The 18,825-nt window shown below is 42.0% G+C and overlaps 1 protein-coding gene across 2 annotated transcripts in view; it reads right to left on the bottom strand.

The window, feature by feature from the left end:
- PPIP5K2 (diphosphoinositol pentakisphosphate kinase 2) overlaps positions 1-18,825 on the bottom strand; it is a 1,583,220-nt gene that overhangs the window by 566,108 nt on the left and 998,287 nt on the right. The window contains exons 24-25 of one of the 2 annotated variants that reach the window (XM_085632566.1): positions 12,069-12,242; positions 10,638-11,664 (exon numbers count right to left, since the gene is read on the bottom strand). In XM_085632566.1, coding sequence (XP_085488692.1) covers positions 11,575-11,664; positions 12,069-12,242 — 264 coding nt within the window. In that variant the 3' untranslated portion in view covers positions 10,638-11,574. Of the gene's footprint in view, positions 1-10,637; positions 11,665-12,068; positions 12,243-18,825 lie in introns of those variants that run through there. The other variant, XM_085632565.1, reaches the window with a different exon arrangement.

Raw genomic sequence — 18,825 nt, 5'->3', positions numbered from 1 at the left:
GGTGGCGCCCTTATGGGCTCTGCGTACATAACTTCCGCTTCAGACAACGTGGAGCCAAATAACACCACTTACAAGTGCGCAGAGGTACTGCTCAAAAAATGTCCAGCTCCAATCTGATGCTTGGGGAATATTCTAAGGTAAGGAATCTGAGGCGATCAGATTGTTTTAGTTATATTAATTCTATGGCACTTTGAGGTCTGTTTCTAGGTGTAGAGTCAACATGGGTAAACAGAGAAAGATTTGGGTAACAAGTGAAAAGAAGTAATGATTTGGCTGAGGGTTGAGGTATGAAGAGAAAAGAGGACAGACTAGGTCTGAGCCAACATGAATACCCACTGAAAAAAGAGAAAGGATGAAGAACAAAGAGGCTCCAGACACAATAAGGGAGTAGTATGAGAGATTTGATGAAATTCACAGAGGTGAATAATCAACACTTCTAAATGCAGCAGGGAGATCAAGTCGAAACTGTAGAAAAGGTGACTGTGGTAGGCAGAAGTTATCAAGTTGGAACTATTGCAGAAAAGGTTTTCGTGAAAAGTAGAGCACACATCTATATTGAAGGGGATCACAAATTTGTGAGTAGTGAGGAAGATGGTTAAACATGAGTTCACTATATTTTTGTAAGAAATGGAGGAAAGAGACTGCGTGAGTAGGAGCAGAATGGTTTGCGTTGGATTTTTCGGTAGAGTTATGACTAGTGCACATTTGAAAGCAAGATGGATCTGTGCCCGTGTTGGGAAGAGTAGTTAAAAAGAGATGCAAGCTAAGATGGCAAATAAGCAGGGAAGTTTTAGGATTTGGGGACTGAAAGGGTCAGATGGTGAGCTGTATGGTTTCGTTATTAGGTCAGATGAAGATGAGGGCAAGAAACTACAGGGGTTAATAGAGATATTGGGAACAGCAGGAGCAATGTAATGGGAGGCTTAAGTGAAGTGTTTTATGTTAGTTCTAATATTAAAGATCACTTAAGAGAAGATGCAAAATATTCAGCCAAAAAGAAGGAATGTGTTACAGGTACAACAGGTAAGCAAACAAGTGTGTGACGGAGTGGACAATACAATGGGACTGAGAGCATGGTGATGAGGTTAAATGTTTAAAAAACAGGTGGATTTTAGGGCGTGGCCTAGCTGTCCAACATGGTGGACGAGCTTTAGGTGAGCTCCCGTAGTCCATTCTCTAATCTGTCGAATATCCAACCTTATCGTCCCTGTGGCGGCTTGGAAGACCTCCATCGACACCACTATCGTGGAAGGCAGCAGTGGAGGCGAACAGGGGCGCCGGGAGATGTGCTGGCAGGACGGAGTTGGGCTGCGGTTGAGGCCTCCTGGCAGCGCGGATTGGTGGAGATGATGTGGCAGGAGACCGGAGGCCGCGGCGAGACTTAGGAAGCCGCTTTAACCTGGAGTCGCGCTCGTGAACCTGACGTGTGTGTCGCGACGGAGGGGGTCCGCCAGGTGCCTTGACAGTGCGGGTAGACCTAGACCACAGAGAGGCCAGCCAGTGGCGGCGGCTGGGCCGTGACTGCGGCCTTGCACCGGGGAGGTGTGGTGACCAGTGTGGCAGCCTGGTGAGTGACGCTCCGTGGGAGGGAACTGGAGGCACGCCTCCTGTAATTGGCAGCTAGATCGGACCGCGGGAGTGGGCGGCAGCGGTCTGCGCTGCCAGGCAGGGTTGAGGAGTCCTGCCCGGCCCTGCGGCCGAAGATACTGTTGGGGGTGGGCCCTGTGGCCCATTGTTGCACGGTGGATCTGCTCCCCTGGGGGAATTTCCAGGGAACCATCAAATGCACACCCTGGCTCTATTGGGTCACCAAATCACTGTAATTGCAGACGGGTCCTGCGAGGCCTGGGCCTGGCATGCCAGAAGCGCATGTGGACGAAGGGGCCCATGGGGAGGATACTCCGCCACGATTGACCCTTGTGGAGGTGGCTATCTGTACTTAGCGAGGAGCGAGTGACGACTGGACCTGGCTTGTGACCTGGGCCCGGCCTGAAGAAATGGAGGATTCAGATCAGAGGCTGTAAGTGAGCGGGCGCCCATTAGGGGAGGGAGGGGACGTGACTACCTGCAGAAGCGCCTGGGCTAGGTTCCTGTGCGGCTGGTGGGTGGGAGTCCTCTTCTCTGGCCTTAGCCACCCGAGAAACAGCCAGCCGAGCCATCGGGGGTAGAGAGTGTGTGGGCCCCTTGCCATTGGCAACACCGGAGTAGCTTGTAACGAAGGGCTGGCCCGAGCCATTCGACGGATGCACGCCAGCGCGGTCGGTGCCTGGCCCTGTGGGCCAGTAGGGAACACCACCATTACGAAAGATAAGGTGCCTGGGGGCTCCTCCAAAAAGAGCACGCTGGACCGCATACACTGGCGCAGGGGCTCAGGCGCCGGATCAATGCGACTCGGCCTGCACTATGCCAGATAATGCTGCGTTAATGGCTGCTAGAACGCAAGCCAGAGATACACTGGACGCCAAGATTGGGGCGGTGGGCTCCGATGTCATGCTTATCCGGCAAGACTTACGTAATGCTGTGGAGCGGATCACAGAGACCGAAACAAGGCTGTCTGGGGTCGAGAATACTGTTACTACCTTGCAAAAAAAGGTGGCCACTCTGGAGACCCTCACAAGAGGATTGGCGTCTTGCGTAGAAGATGCAGAGGGCAGGGCTAGAAGGAACAACTTACACTTTGTGGGGTTTCCGGAGGGGTGTGAAGGTAATGATAGGGTGCGCCACTTAACCCAGTGGCTTACAGACTGGCTGCCCCTAGACTTGCTATCACAATGCTTCATAATTGAGAGGGCCCACAGAGCATTACTGCAGAATCCGCCCCCAGGCACCAGGCCAAGACCCGTCATTGCCAAGATTGTCAACTATCATGACAGGGATGCGATATTAAAACTGGCCAGACAGAAGCAGTCCCTTACATACGCCTCCAGCCATATCCTAATTTTTCCAGACCGAACCAGGCTAGTCCAACAGAGGCGACAATCCTTCACAGCGGCTAAGGCCCGTCTAAGGGATTTGAAACTCCTGTATGTGCTGCTGTACCCAGCCAGGCTGAGAGTGATGTTTCGGTCTCGCACATTCTTCTTTGAGACTCCTGAGGAAGTCTTTTCCTGGACGGACGAAAGAGTGAACTCTGATTAATACACAGCCCCACTTGGAATCAGATTCATCCTCTGGTGATGTAGTCCGCAGATAACCAAAGCTCGAAATAAAGGGGAACAGAAGATCGAGATCAAGCAAATGCTCCAAGTCCTGCAGCGACCTCAATAGAGAAACCTCGGCACCCCAACATGAGAATGCAGCTTCCTAGTCAACTGACACATGGGGAGATCACTCGAAATGCAGACACAGGCTGATGGGGAAAGGTGGAGGGGGCTAATACTCTTAACAGACTCTCTATAGTCCAGGGGAACACCCAATGTTCATGGGCTGATTATTTGGGGAATCCTTGGCGGGAGTGGGTTGCGGGCCCCCGTTGGGGTCGGCCCTTCACCCCTGCCGCAACAGGTATTTCAACCGTTTTGCGGTATGGGGGGGGGGGAGTTGGGGAATTTATGTTTGTTTTTTGTGCAGCACCAATACACCACGCTACAGTTACCTACTTAGCTGCGACCATGCACTGGCCTCCTATGCTGCTACTCTATCGCCCACTGCTATCTCCATACAGATAAAACACCTGCTCCCAGGGATGGGCTTCAGACGGTCAGCTGGAATGTGAGAGGGGTCTTGGACAAAATAAAACTAGGCGCAATTCTCCGACAGGCCAAACAATATCAAGCTGACATCCTGTTGTTTCAAGAGACCCACCTATTGGGTACCAAAACGCTGTGCCTCTCTAGGTACAGATTCACCCAGGTCTTCCATTTGGGCTTCATTAGGGGGTCCCGGAGAGTGGCGGTATGGTTTCATTGCAGGGTCCCATATGGGCACGATAGGTCATGGACAGATACACAGGGAAGATACATTTCCATTACGGGCACCCTATATGGGGAACAATTAGTTCTAGGCAGCGTCTATGCCCCCCCCCCCACCCTTGTTGTGGTCCCTGGTGGAGCGCCTGATGATGCTTTGGTCAGATACCGGAGGGGTTAGCAGTAGTGGGAGGGGACTGGAATGATGTAATGGACCTGACCAAGGATATAGGGCTAGAAACAGGGAGCACATGCACGCAGAAGGTCAGAAGGTTGGGCTCTCTTGTGGAGGGGATGGGCTGGACAGACAAGTGGAGGAGACTCCACCTGGAGAAACAGGGGTACACATATTTTTGCGGGGTGCATGATTCCTACTCCCGCCATGATTATTTATTTTTACCTTCCAGTGCTGCCCACAGAGTGAGGACCACAGAGATCCTACCAAGGTGCCTGTCGGATCACTCTCCGGTGGTGCTTGGGATACAGATGGGCCCGTGTTGACAGGCCGTTCGATGATGCCCTCCCCTTGGCGGCTGTGGGATGAACACTATCAGGCACACATACATCAGGTAATGGAGCGATATTTAGAGATTAATGTGGGATCGGTAAATGCGTCCGGGACCCTGTGGGAGGCCATGAAGCCGACTCTTCGGGGCATATATATGTCCTTTTGCACGCCGTCCGTAAACGTCACCAGGAATCCCTTCTGAGATCAGAAGCTCAACTGATAGATCTTGAGCAGCGCAGTCTAGGGGAGACTGGGGTTTGGCACGCCGTCACCTATTACTTATGCAGCAGAGTGAATTGATGGACAAGGCCCGGCTGGCATCTCGCAGTAGATTTATCAATGGGGGGACAAATCAAGCAGACTGCTGCACCGCCTTGGCTAAAGTGCTCTTCAGTCCCAGTTCACGTTTTACTGTACTATAGAACTTTCATGTGCTGGGATTAAAAATCAGATGTCAATATCAATAATATGTGGTGTGACATATGGCGACCGCCTCCTGTGTTTGGGAGCTCCAAACTGCATTTGGCTATTGACACAATAACATTTGTTTATAAAAATCTTTGGGGGATTTTGCAAGCCTGATGGTGAATTCAGGGCTTCTCTAGAAGATGAAAAGTTTTATGTGGTAGGGGTTTCCTCTATTTTACAAAGGAGTGTAAACATTTACGTTTTTAATGCAACGGTAAATGGAGTCTTCCTGAACTGCGAACAACAGGGATACAGGTGAAATTAATACGCGATAGCTTATGTAAAATATTGTGCTTAGCACTTTGTGAACTGTAGTTTCTTATGGGTGTGAGGTTATCGTGAATTTGATTTAAGCGTCCTGGAAGGATGTTTGGGGAGTGTTTCCATTTTGTAATGGGCGTATTGGGCGGAAGGGTCGAGGTGGTTGTAGTGTATGATGGCATTGACGGTGGATAGAGTAATGGAGATGGAGAGTAGCTGAATGTTTTGGATCGAACAATAAGGTCCAGTAAGTTGCCATGCGAGTGTGTCAGAAAGAAATATGTCTTTTTCAGTGATTGGCCAGAGACAAACTGATTGAATAAGATATTGTGGTTTTATAGTTAGGGCTGAGATTGAGGTTGCAAAGAATAATTTGTGAGAGAGAGGCTGATAGTATTCTAACACATCATCAATGTCCTTAAAAAAGAAGACCCATTTTCCAGGTGGGCGGTCAACCAGTACTGTGTGGGAGTTCAAGAGGATGAGCATAGTAGTTAATAGCTACTTGAAAGATGATGAAGAGGAGGAGGAGGCAGCTAATATTCGGGTGGGTGCACTTGTCTGTGGTTTAGTGAGTAGAAGTTAGCTGCATGGCGAAATATGAATTTAGTGAGAAGAGGGGGGTTGGTATTGCAGTGTCCTATGGGCTGGTCTAAATCCTAATTATGGTAGTTGACCAAGAGAATCAAAGTGATTAAAAATAAATGTTATCTTGCTCAAGATAGAACAGGCATTCCACAAACAGAAAGATATATGGACGAGTTTAGCTAACAGACCTAAAGCAGCATAGACACAAACAAAAGTAAGCCTTGCAGACCGATATCAAGGAACTCCTCCTCCAAGTTAATTGACCCATTCTCAAATCTCTCTGGATTAAAACACCATAGCAAATTGAGTCCACTAAATCAGAACACACCAGACACTCAAGAAGTACAGCAAAACCTCTGGAAGGGCCTCTGTGGGTGAAGTGTAAAGAATTCCAAATGCAAAGCATGATGAAGTTAATAAGGATTGCATATAAGAATGGCAGGCTATTTGTTCTTGTAAAGAGATTGCATGCAATGTGAGTGCGGAGCAAAGATGTGCTGTGGTCATGGTACAGTGGTTTTGACTCATCCGAAGGTGGTGGATGTGGAGCAGATGAGCTCTGCATAAGCAAGCAACTTATAAAGCACATACATATATATATGATATATATACATATGTATCTTTAATCAGAATCACTAAGTGGAAGAGTCAATATCCACTTACATTTTCCAATTAAACAAGCGCTCTTTTCTTTTTTTATTGCTTTTATCCATGTTTCCTAACAAGTTTGACTGGTAGCATTTGAGTGTGTTGGAGCTGGGTGGCAAGTGTAAAAGTGTGTGTGTGTTTGTTTATATGTGTACACTTCTAGTGCATGACCAGACATGATGCAATGTTCATTGTCATCAGCATGCGTGGCAGAGGGAGGCATTATTCCTTAGAATTCAAACATTTACATTACAGGAATGATCAACAGTAGAAGAAAGGAATGACACTGCCCAAAACAGGGGGAATCAGCATAGAAGCTAATCTCGGTTTCCTGAATGACATGCTGAAGCAACAGGAATTGGGTGTGGTGGTTAGCAAACTTATGTAATTATATTAGCAATATACTAGTACTAACACCATTAGGATCTCTAGTAGTTGGTGTGCTCCAAAGTTCTACTAATAGGACAGCATTCTTTGGAGAACCTTTTTTCCTGTTCTTGAGATGCAGGTTATTCCAAAGAGTTGTGATGGATAGAGTGCAGGAAGACTAAGTACCAGAAAAAACAAGAACCCCTCCGAAGGAAAGCATGATCGTTGCTCACCCTCAGATGAACATGCACAGTGCATCTGTAAAGGGTCCCTTTTAAAACGCTCAAAAGTATGTTTGCAGTGTAGATTTTTAAATCAACATTATCTATGTGAGAGAGGGCAACATCTGTTGTAGATAGTGACAACCCTGCAACCTACATCAAGAGTTGTGAAAAGTATGTGCAAAAACAAAACTCTGCTTAAATGGAGCCTTCCTACTGGGACACAACTTGCGGTACTTCATGGTCAATACCAATAAAGAGATATGGGACACATCGATTCTTGAGTTGATGGAACTTCCCCTACAGGATATGCTCACCTAAAGTGATTCTGACAATGTATGTAAGCATTGGACCTCTACAACATCTAACTTTGAAACACTTTGATAAGCTTTCAAAAAGTTTGTAGAAATAGCAGTGAATGCACTAGTTATCTGATTTCTTACTGACAAGGCTTTCATTTCAATATCAATTCTCCCCCCTACCCCACCACCATTCTACAGGAAGAAAGTTGAGAAAAGGCAGAGAAAAAGAACAAACATAAAAAGCACTGCATTCCATCGTAAGGCAGATGGAAACATGTTAAGGCAAAACGGAAGCAGGTTAATGTGAACAGCAGAAATACAAAAAATTCCATGTATGGGGTAGTAATATGTAAAACTACTGAGGTTTCCTAATGATGATGTACAGCCACATACAGACAGGAACACCCACATTTAAAAAAAAAAGGTTTCATGATCCTAACAAATAAAAGGATAATTCAGACAGTGCGACTCCACAGGAAATAGCGGAAGAATCGATTGAAAAAGACTTGCACTTATATGCATTTCACTTGTTCATTGCTATAGTAAAGTACAGTGCTTTTAGAGCCATCATCTCTGCCTTGTTAGCATACAGTTCAATAGCCTAAATGTCTACTTCAGTCAGGCCAGGTTTAAATCCTTTTCACAGCACACACAAGTTAAATTAATGGGTGTGTTGTATCATTGTATGTACCTATAAAGCAAACACAAATATTCATGGAAAAATAAAATGTGCTTACTCATCTTGCCCTTCATGATTTAGAGATATTCAATAGTTTAATATGGCATGGTGTTACAGGATAAGCTATGTAAAACTCAACCATTGTAACATTCATTTAGAAGCGGTATATTGCACAATTTTGACATACTTTTATAAAGGAGCAGCCAATACCATTCATCTGTTCAATTTTGCGGACACATTAATCAGCTAATACGAGTGTGTGTGTGTGTATATATATATATATATATCTATATTCACTGAAAAAACCATAGGTTTCACACGTTATAGTTAGCTGGAAATTTCACTTGTAAAAAACCATTGAAATTCCCCCGTTATAGTTAGTTCAGCTAAATATAACTCGCGCGACCGCAATCCACTGCTGATGACGTCACATATTACATCACTGTATTCACTAGGATACTGTTAATAAGTCAGTTATACAATTAATTTTACAAAAAAAAACCATCCATTTAGACACTTATTTACCCATTTATTCTTCCATTAACCTTTAGATATACATATATAAAAATATTTCTTTTTCAGAAAGACACTTATTCACTGGATGATGTCATCAGTGATGTAATATGTGACGTCATCAGCAGTGGATTGCGGTCGCGCGAGTTATATTTAGCTGAACCAACTATAACGGGGGAATTTCAATGGTTTTTTACGAGTGAAATGTCCAGCTAACTATAACATGTGTGAAACCTATGGTTTTTTCAGTGAATTTGCAAGGTTTTTTAAATGCTAATTCCTAACTATAACGTGTGTGAAACCTATGGTTTTTTTAGTGAATTTGCAAGGTTTTTTAAATGCTAATTTCTAACTATAACGTGTGTGAAACCTATGTTTTTTTTAGTGAATTTGTAAGGTTTTGTAAATGCTAATTTATGTATGTATTATATTTTTTATATATTTATTTTACAATAAACTACCTATGTATATAGTTATAGATTGACTGTATCCTGTAATATGGAATGGCTCGTTTAAAATGTTTTTTTTTTTTAAGGGTCTTTCACCGTGCGCACACCCCGCGATTTTTTGGAAAAAAAATAAAATGTTTTTTTCACCCTTCGGGGTCCTTCAGGGACCCCCTGACAAAGGCTAGGGGGTCAGGAACTCTCTATCCTGCCCCCTTATCACGTTCTCCACCTTTCTTTTTCACTGCCACACACAAAATGGCGTCCGACACTTCCTGATTTCGACCGATTCGAATGTTGACTGACATCTAACCACCAATCAGAATTACGCTTGCCCACGGCACGGTGCGCGCATGTAGATATTTATGTACTTTTAACTGCAATTTTCTCAGGAACTACTGAACAGATTGACACCATATATGCAAAAGGCACATCCCTGACCTGAGGACTACCTCTTTGCCAAATTTCAAGTAATTCTGTTCAGCCGTTCGGGCTGTACCTTCGACTAAAGGTCCTATGGGAAAATGCGTTTTGGGACCCCCCTTTTTTCTCAGCCCCCGCTTGACGAATCACCCTGAGACTTTCAGGGTAGGAGCTGAGCGGAGCGCCCCATTAGTTTTGAAAATTTCACGAAGATAAGTCAACCGGCGCCAAAGTTATTCAAAATAGAATTTTCAGATTTCCTATGGGAACTCGGTCCTAACTATAACTATCTACTGGCGACCGCCAGTAGATAATATATCTATATCTATATATCTATATATCTATAGATATATATATGTATAGATTTATATATATATATATAAAGAGAGAGAGAGAGATCTTTAATCTGAACAAGCGCTCTTTTCTATTTTTATTGCTTTTTATCCATGTTGCCTAACAAGCTAAGTTTAAAAGGAATGTTGCGTTTCTTTTTTTATTTTTGGGGGGAAAAATGAGTGCAAGGTTAGAAAACAAATATGGGTGCTTTAAAATAAAAGTCTACATCCCTGGATTTATAAATTTAAGGCATAATTAAGTTCATCCTACAATGTTATTCACCTTAAGGAGAAAAAACCCATTGACCTATAACCAAATTAAGCAATGCTTTTTTAAATGTCTTCAAGGACAACTAAACCTAAGAGGGGGGCAGTAGTATTTTAAGGGACTATGCTGAATCTAGAAATAACCCAAAATGGGAGATTGATTTTTAAAGTAGGTAACACTTTTCTCATTTAGTTACATTGTGTGAATGACACATTTCCCTTTTCAACAGTAAAATGAAGAAATTACCAATTCACAATGCTCACCCATAGGACCAATGAAACTTTTTTTAATCTGAAACAAAGGGATTAGATGTCCTTAAAGACAGTTGTTTGCAGGTTTGTGTGTGTAATAAAATGTTAAATGAAGTAAATTTTAAAAACCTGTTGCCATGAGCCAAAAATACTGGATGTGAAAGCCAATGATTTAGGGGAGACAGGGGAAGAAGTGATTTGGTCCCCTGATCTGCGTCTTCGACGCCCAGAACCCACACTGGTGTAATGCATCCAGGTACCAATACACTCTGGGCTAGACACACTCAGGGGGCTCTCTTCCTGAAAGTGAGAAAAGGGGCAAAAAACAGCAAAGCATGCAAAGTTAGAAACATTAGAGCAATATGATAAAAAAGTAAATAATACAGTTTGTTGCACCCTTTGTACACCAAGCTGAAACCGTAGTCTAAATGATCACTGAGACAACAGTAGGTCTACAAAAATCAGTCTTTAATAGGCGTTTTTCTGTAGACGGACACATCTTAGTGACCAATTATACAAAGAGCAGTCAAAAACAATCATGCCATGACATTGAAATAAGGTACAGCAAACAGGAACATCATGGATAATATTTTTTGACGTTGGCTAGGAGAATGCAAAGTAAATACTGGTAACGTTTAAACTGAGGCTAATTTTGCATGATTGATTCATGCTGCATGCATATGCGATTGCATAATGTTAACCAATCTTACGATCGGCTACCAGCAGTCTATTAACATGCTCTTCATAGATCTAAAGCCCAAGAAGGCTTAATGTGGGCTTAATCAGGCCGTCATTCAACATGGAGTACAACATTAGCGCTAACTAGTAGAGCTCCAAATTACATTTTTCTGAATAGAATGTAGAAAAATTGCATAATGTACTAAAAGGACCTTGTCTGGCACTATTGCATTACAAATCAACTCTCCAACGCATACACTCATAAATCACAAAAGAAAAAGTATTGCTATTTCTCTAATCAATAAGCTTAAGAATAAAACAATGACCCCTAATGTATGTCTTTGTGGGCTTCAGAGACACAAACTTATAGCTTATGCTTCAAGAAATTAATGCATAACATGCCTATTCAATCTTCCCTCTCTCTCTGGTCAGTTTTTCCTATGTTGCTATATCCAACATTATATGTAAGACTAATCCATTAGAAAGATAATGTCTCCTACACTTTTCAATAAGGTTTTCGGTTTGGTTTTGTACAAAGAAAAACAATATTTCTCTTACTCAGATTTCTAAATGCAAGTTAGCTGCGAAATTTAGATATTAGCATTTGGAACAGTATATCAAAATCAAAATAATGATAGGGGTTAATTGTGAAACTGATTAAGGTGTACCAACAGAGCACACAAATAATACAGTTGAAGATTGAAGCAATTACATTTTGTTCGTGCTTATCTTGATTTTGTTCCTGGATTTAGCTTCCCCAAATGTGCTCAGCTGAGCCCCAGTCCACCTTCCTCCACCCTGAAAAAAATGGTCTTATTTCTGATTCCAGCTGCCAAAGTGCTGTTTATGCACGTCTTTGCCACACAAAACATACATCCAAAAACTAGAAATTGCCATTCAACTTTAACCCATGCCTTTCTGATATTTTAAATTATTGTTAACTTTTTAGAGCTTTAATGTGTTACAAAGACGTAGACTAGGAGTTGGGTATATGTGGTACTTTCCAATTCTTTTTTTCAAATAGGTCAGTTTTGACCGTTCAACTGGTGTCTTCTCATATGCCAAAGAGAAAAGACAACCTATTATACTGAATGCCATTTTAATTTCAATGGTAAACATGGACAAAGCTGATTTAACAAGAATACACTGATATAAATCCTAAGCATAATTTTGGTTTTATCGGTCATGAATGTAACACTTACCTCAACTGAACCAATTTTTTTGGATCGTGGAAGAGGAGACTTTCTATGTATGTAGATTGGATCTGACACCAATGGCTTGAACATCAAAACGGCCCGGTCAGGTTCATCCCTTCTGGAAATACTTGAGTCCTCGTCACTATCATTACCATGAGAGGTTTTCTTTGCACCTTCATTCTACATACAGTGAAAAGAGAAATTATTTACCACTAATTTCAGCACTCCTGTGTATGCATCTACCCAAAGCGAGCTCTAAGCTATTGGTCAGTTCAAACAAAGATGACATGATTAAGAGAGTACAGCAACATACTGAAGTCATCCTAGGTATCTTTGATTATTTGCCAGTGGCAATTCTAATAATTTAAGTTCCACAAGAGGTGATCATTTATCACATCCATTCAGCATTGATCAGACAGAATCAATATTTACAAGAAATATTCCAAACTTACAAGATTTGTAAGTAAATATAATCAAGAATATTGACAAAAATCTTTTCAAACAATTGCTTTACAAGCAAGGAAGCTCATTCTGTGCTACACTTTCTTTACTTTACTGTAGACAAAAGTAGTAGAGAAAAATAATAAGTTAAATAAGCATTGGCAAAGCCAATAGATACGGTTGTGGCTGCCAGACATACATCACCATAGTATTTCTTGCACTGAAGGGAATTACTTAAAAAGCCAATCAGGAAAGAAAGAGACAGGTAGAAAGAAAGAAATCTGAAAAAAGAAAACACAATTAAGAAAAAAGAAGGAAAGCTAAAGAAAGTGAAAGAAAGGAAAGGAAAGAAAAAAGGCAAGAAAGAGAAGGAAAGAAGGAATGAAAGAAATTTAAGACAAAATTGAAAGAAGGCAAGAAAGAGAAGGAAAGAGAAATAAAGAAAGAAGGAAAAATAAAGAAAGGAAAGAAAGAAAAAGAAAGAATGCAAGAAAAAGAAAGGGAAGAAAGAAAAAGAAAGAAGATAAGAAAGAAAAAGAGAAATAAAGAATATAAAAATTCTAGAATGAAAGTAATGGCTTTTGGTCTAAAAACATACATTACCATAGTATTCCCTGGCCCTGAAGGGATGAAAGTAAAAACGAAAGGACAAAGAAATAAAGGACGAAAGAAAGAAAAAAGAAAGAAAGAAAGCGAAAGGTAGGAAGAAAAGCTAAAGAAATAAAGAAAGCGAAAAAATAAAGCTAAGGAAAGAAAAAGAAAGAAGGAAGGAAGGAAAGAGAAGGAATGAAAAAAGACAAGAGCGAAGGAAGGAGGAATAAAGAAAAAAACATAAAAAAGGCAAATAAGAAAGAGAATGAAAGAAGAAAACAAGGAAAGAATGAAAGAAGGATAGAGAATGAAAGGATAGAAAAAAGGAAAGAAAGAAGGTAAGAAGGAAAGAATGAAGAATGAAAAAAGGACAAAAAGAAAGTGAAAAAGTAATAAAAGTAGGCAAGACTGTAAGACTGCAGAAAAGAAGGAAAGAAGAAGGAAGAAAGGAAAAAAGAAAAAGGATGAAGGAAAGCATGAAGGAAGGAAAGAAAAAGGAAGGATAGATATTAGGAAAGAAAGAAAGAGGGAAAAAAATAATAAAAGGATAACTTAATACAGAACAGTTTCAAAGGGGCACAATCTTGTATGCTGTGAAAAAGCAACAGCCACAACATTAAAACACTCAAAGGAATTTACAGCAGCAGGAGACAGGATCTGAAATAGATGGGATGTGCATCAGAACCGTCCTGCTATCAACATTTGGCTCTAAACACAAAGGCAACACTAAAGTAATTATAAAGTAAGATCAAAACACTGGCACTCAAGGGAATTAGCTTGTACGAAGATGTGCTCCTTGTTAGAGAGCGAACTGCAGTCACTCAAAGTGAAGTGAATCAGCGGGTTTAGTAGGCTGACCCACTTCCGCATGCTATATGCTATAGTGGGCAGAAGCACAATGTGAATGACACAACAGATCAACGGATGAAGAGATGTGGCTGAAAGCCCCAAATGTATTTTTGTATTTTAGAAAAAATCTAAAGGGATTGGCTAGTGCCAGACCTAAAAATAACTTCCAACATTAAATTAGATTTCAAAAGAAAATGTCACCTGGTTCATTAAACTCAATAAAGCAATCACTGCAATTCTCCAGAGCCTCTACTCAGCTGCATTCTTTGTTGTGCTAGAATCAAAATACTCTGCAATCTTCTCCTAAAGTATTTACATTCTTGCTTTCTACTAGCCCAATTGTTCTTGTATGCGTTTATTCACAAGATATTTGGCAAATTTATTCTGTAATAACTAATGTTTTATTTTTTTCCCACCATAATTTCTTTTGTCTTCATTTATATTTGCTTAATGCCTTCAAAGTATCAGCACGGGTTCTCCAGTTTAAATAATCATGGTAGAAAGGCAGTAGAATGCTTCGACCCATCAAAATACACTTTACAGTAAAAAGATAGGAAATAAGCACCAATTAAGTTTAGGATTACAAATGTGGGAAAGCTCCACTAGAATCATTAATAGAACAAAAGAATGGGGCTGATATGAATTCATACCTGTATCTGATATCACTTCCTACATTAACATTTTAAATCAAGAATGTGGTTGGTATAAACCTCACTTGTTGAACATTTCTGGTTTAACATCAGACAGAAGGACAGAACAAGCCTCTACGTAAATGTGAACAATTGCACAACCATTTACATACAGCTAATCGACCTGTTAGATTTCAAAATAAGGAAAATATCTCTTTGATCAACTGATTTTTTTCTTGAATACTTGGATTAAGGATGTTTGCATTTCACTAGTGAAATACTAAGTCTGCAGAAGTAAAAAAAAAAAACTAGCTGTGAAATACTGAACTCACTCCAATTAAATGTGTTTACAAACCTATATTATTAGATTATCAGTAAAATGTCCAACCTTTATTTGGAGGCAAACCTTTATTTACTGAATAAGAGTAAATTAACTTCCTTATTTTGCATTGTTACTCTCACCACATCATAGTCTGGCCTTTCTGACTTGATCTAGTATCAAAAAGTCCAAAAACTGCAACTTTGATAGCTCATTTAAGTCAGATTCTGTGTTCTCACGTCTCCAGCAGAGTGTCTTTGGAGATTGGCAGCTTGTCACTTTATTTGGAACAGTGCTTCTAGTGTCTACATTTAGCTCAATAAAGCTCCGTACCAATACAAATTTCACCTCCTACAATGTTACCACAGCACTAGCACTGTTGACTTACTGCCTTCCAGAGGAGTGTTCTAGGAGTGAATATTCTTTGGATGTTTCATTGCTTTAAAGTCTCTGGCTAGGTTATTTTCTGTTTGGACATTTGTTTTTCTAATACTTAACTGCTACAATGTTACTCAAGGTGAAACAAAATATTTCACTCAACCTCCAAGAGGAATAATCCAGCATCCTACAACGCATTTGAACTCTCTATATGAAGATGATGTGCTTTTGTATGTAGGGAACGGGCTAGTTGATCTGTCCCCAATTATGGACAGGATTAGTAATTTTAGTTATATTTCTGCATTGTATATTAGGTAGGGAAAGTTTTCCTTTTTCCCACAGTGGGAGAAAATCACCACAGATTTTGTCAATTTTGGATCACTGCGATAGGCCCAAACTAAGTTAAAATATTTGGGAGTCTGCATCGATTATTAAGACGAAGACTTGATCTCTGGTAGCTTACACAGAACCTAGGAGCAACATGCAGTTCCATTGAGTTCTGGAAAAAAACTGCAATTGTCAGTGACTGTCCCCTTCGGGGAAAAAAAAAACCTAATCTGCTCCAGACTACTGCATTGTTTTGCTATCCTCCCAGTGATCATGTGTCCAATGTTTTTAGGGACTGTTGTAAATCCATCTTTTATGCATAGTCATCACAGATTTTCACCTTTTACTGGAGCCTAGTTTTGCTGGTGGTAGAACTCTGTGCATATTACCCCTCGTAACCAGGAGTAAATTGCCTGCGCTACCCCTTTAATTTTTTATCAGGCTTATTCCTGATTGCAACATTTAACTTGGCTTTAAGTCCCAAGTATATGGTGAAGAATATGCAACCAGGCCCTGCAAGTTAAATGCCACTTTTTTATTTGTTTATTTTTTTATTCTGTTTATTCAACAATTTGCTCAGGTACAATACACGTATTTCTATAATCAATGAAACACAGGTTTAGTTACATCAGCTGTTTTCCTACCCCGAAGACAGGAGATCCCGGGAACCCAACAATACAAGAGGAGATCCCCCCTAGCCCATATGTTTGAACTCAGCAACAAACAGAAGTACAAGTTACTTACCTTCGGTAACGTAATATCCGGTAGAGACACAGTCTAGCCCCAGATTCCTTAACTTTTAAATTCTCCCAAGGCGCCAGTCTGGATACGGACATTTTTCAGCAGTACCTCTGCGCGCAGGGGGATGGTGTTGTACAGCTCCGTGATGATGTTGTCTCCAGGTATGGCGTCAGTGGAGCCATATAAGTCCCCTCCGGTGCACGGTCACCAGCTTCAGTGAAATGTTCCGCACCAGAAAGCGGAACCACTCTAGAAACTGGCTGTGAAAACAGTGTGCCCAAAAACGATCAAAATCTTTTAAAACACTAATTACGAAAAACATGAAGTGGTATGCCAATACCATCTAAAGGATTCAAGGTAAAAAACCAACATTAGTCAACAATGCTTAGACTACATGAAACCCTGCACCCGAAGCAGAAAAATCCTTAAAAAGGGGAACACTCCCCACTTTACAGACAACTCACTAATGGAAGTAAGAAGCATGGCCATACCAATACAAGACCCATGAAACAACAACAAAATGTTTATTGAGTCACCATTAAGTGAGATAGTGACCACCGGATATACACACTAATATTGATACAGGGTATAACCCTTTGTCTCATAGGTGTTTCGCAGAGCGGGGAGGATGGGCAATGGCGTTAAGGCATTCACGGCTAAACTGTGTGATGACCAGATATTATGTTACCGAAGGTAAGTAACTTATACATCCGATCGAGACAACTAGCCGCGGATTCCTTAACTTTTTAATTAAATACCATAGCTATACCCACTGGAGGAGGGTCTGCAAACTAATCCTACAACAGTTTTCAAAGAGAACCAGCCGGTCAAAACCAACAATTGACTAAATGTACCTAGGAATAGTAGGAAAAGAGCCTGGCTCTTAATAGTATCTATGATCACGATCACAGAATATGTAAATAAGAAACCACCCTAAAGGCCCCCAAAAAATAGAGTCCTGAGAGAAAAGGGGGGAAAATCCCTAAATAACCAACTGAGAGTTATCAGATACTATCAAATATCCTCAAAGGATTCATTCACCCAGACCAATCCGGCTTTATGCCGAGTAGGAATACGGCCAGAAATCTGAGACTGGTACATGCAGCCCTGGGTAGACTCGGTACTATTGAGGAGGAAGCACTCCTGTTGTCCCTGGATGCCACCATGGCATTTGATACCATTGAATGGGACTTTCTCTTTGCTTTGTTGAGTCGCGTAGGATTCGGTCCCCAGCTGATTGGCTGGATCAAACTATTATACACACAACCCACTGCATACATCACTGTCAATAACCATCGCTCTGCCACTTTCCCCCTCCACCAGGGCACACAACAAGGTTCCCTATTGTCCCCGCTCCTTTTTGCAATAGTATTAGAGCCGCTCGCCGTTTGGGTCAGGGGTGCCCCGGAGGTGCGGGGCCTCAAATGGACAGACGATCATGAAGATCGCATTTCTCTATATGCGGACGATATCCTCCTCTACCTAGCTTCTCCAGCACGTTTGCTGCGGAGGGTACTCCATATATTTCATATATTCGGAGCGCATTCTGGATATCGGATAAATTGGTCCAAGTCCTAAATGTACATACTGCGGGGTGAACCCCCACCTAACCCGAGGGGATACGAGATACCGGTTGCCACTCAAGGCTTTCGATATTTGGGAGTGTTTATAACCGCAGATATTAATACTTTTTTCGAGCGAAATCTGTTGGAGCCTCTCCAGCGTCTAAAATCAGACGCCCGACATTGGCGTTCTCTCCCACTCACCCTTTTGGGACGAGCATCCTTGTTTAAGATGCTCGCGCTCCTGTGCTTTCTTTATGCACTCCAAAACGCTCCATATCCCATCCCAGACTCATATTTCACCCACATTGACACTGTGGTGCGGGGATTACTCTGGGAGGACAGCCAACCTCGGATCGCTATGAACAAGCTCACCATGGGATGGTACGACGGGGGGATAGGATTGCCTGTCATACGTCTTTATTACCAGGCATCCCAATTGACGGCAATTAATAGTTGGGTGTTCGGTCCCCACGGTGATCCCAATTTCCGCACCGACCACTGGCTCATGGGACGAGGTGGCTACAATAGGGCGTTGTATACCAACCCCCGTAGACTTAACTTAACAGGTCCCATGGCCCGCACCGTTGGAATATGGCACAGCATTACGAGAAGACTGGGGTGGCATAACCGCCTAACGAAAGCAACCCTGCTATGGGAACCGGATATCCTTGGTCGTCTCAGTAAGTGCCCCGGGTTCGATAAGTGGGACACAATCGGGATCTCTCCTGTGGGAGACGTGGGTGAAGGGGAAATTGGCCACATTCTCCGACCTCCAGACTAAATACCACCTCGCGCCCTCTGAGGCATTTAGATATCTTCAAATCAGGCACGCTATCTCTACTGCCCTACCAAGGGGTGCCCCTCTCCCTGACTCTTCTCCATTGGAGGATCAGCTGTTATTGGACCCAATGGAGCACAAGGCT

This window comes from Triturus cristatus, chromosome 2_1 (genome assembly GCF_964204655.1).
Source record: "Triturus cristatus chromosome 2_1, aTriCri1.1, whole genome shotgun sequence".
NCBI lineage: Eukaryota > Metazoa > Chordata > Amphibia > Caudata > Salamandridae > Triturus > Triturus cristatus.
The sequence above is the reverse complement of the archived record's forward strand: the minus strand, read 5'-3'. Positions and strand labels throughout refer to the sequence as shown.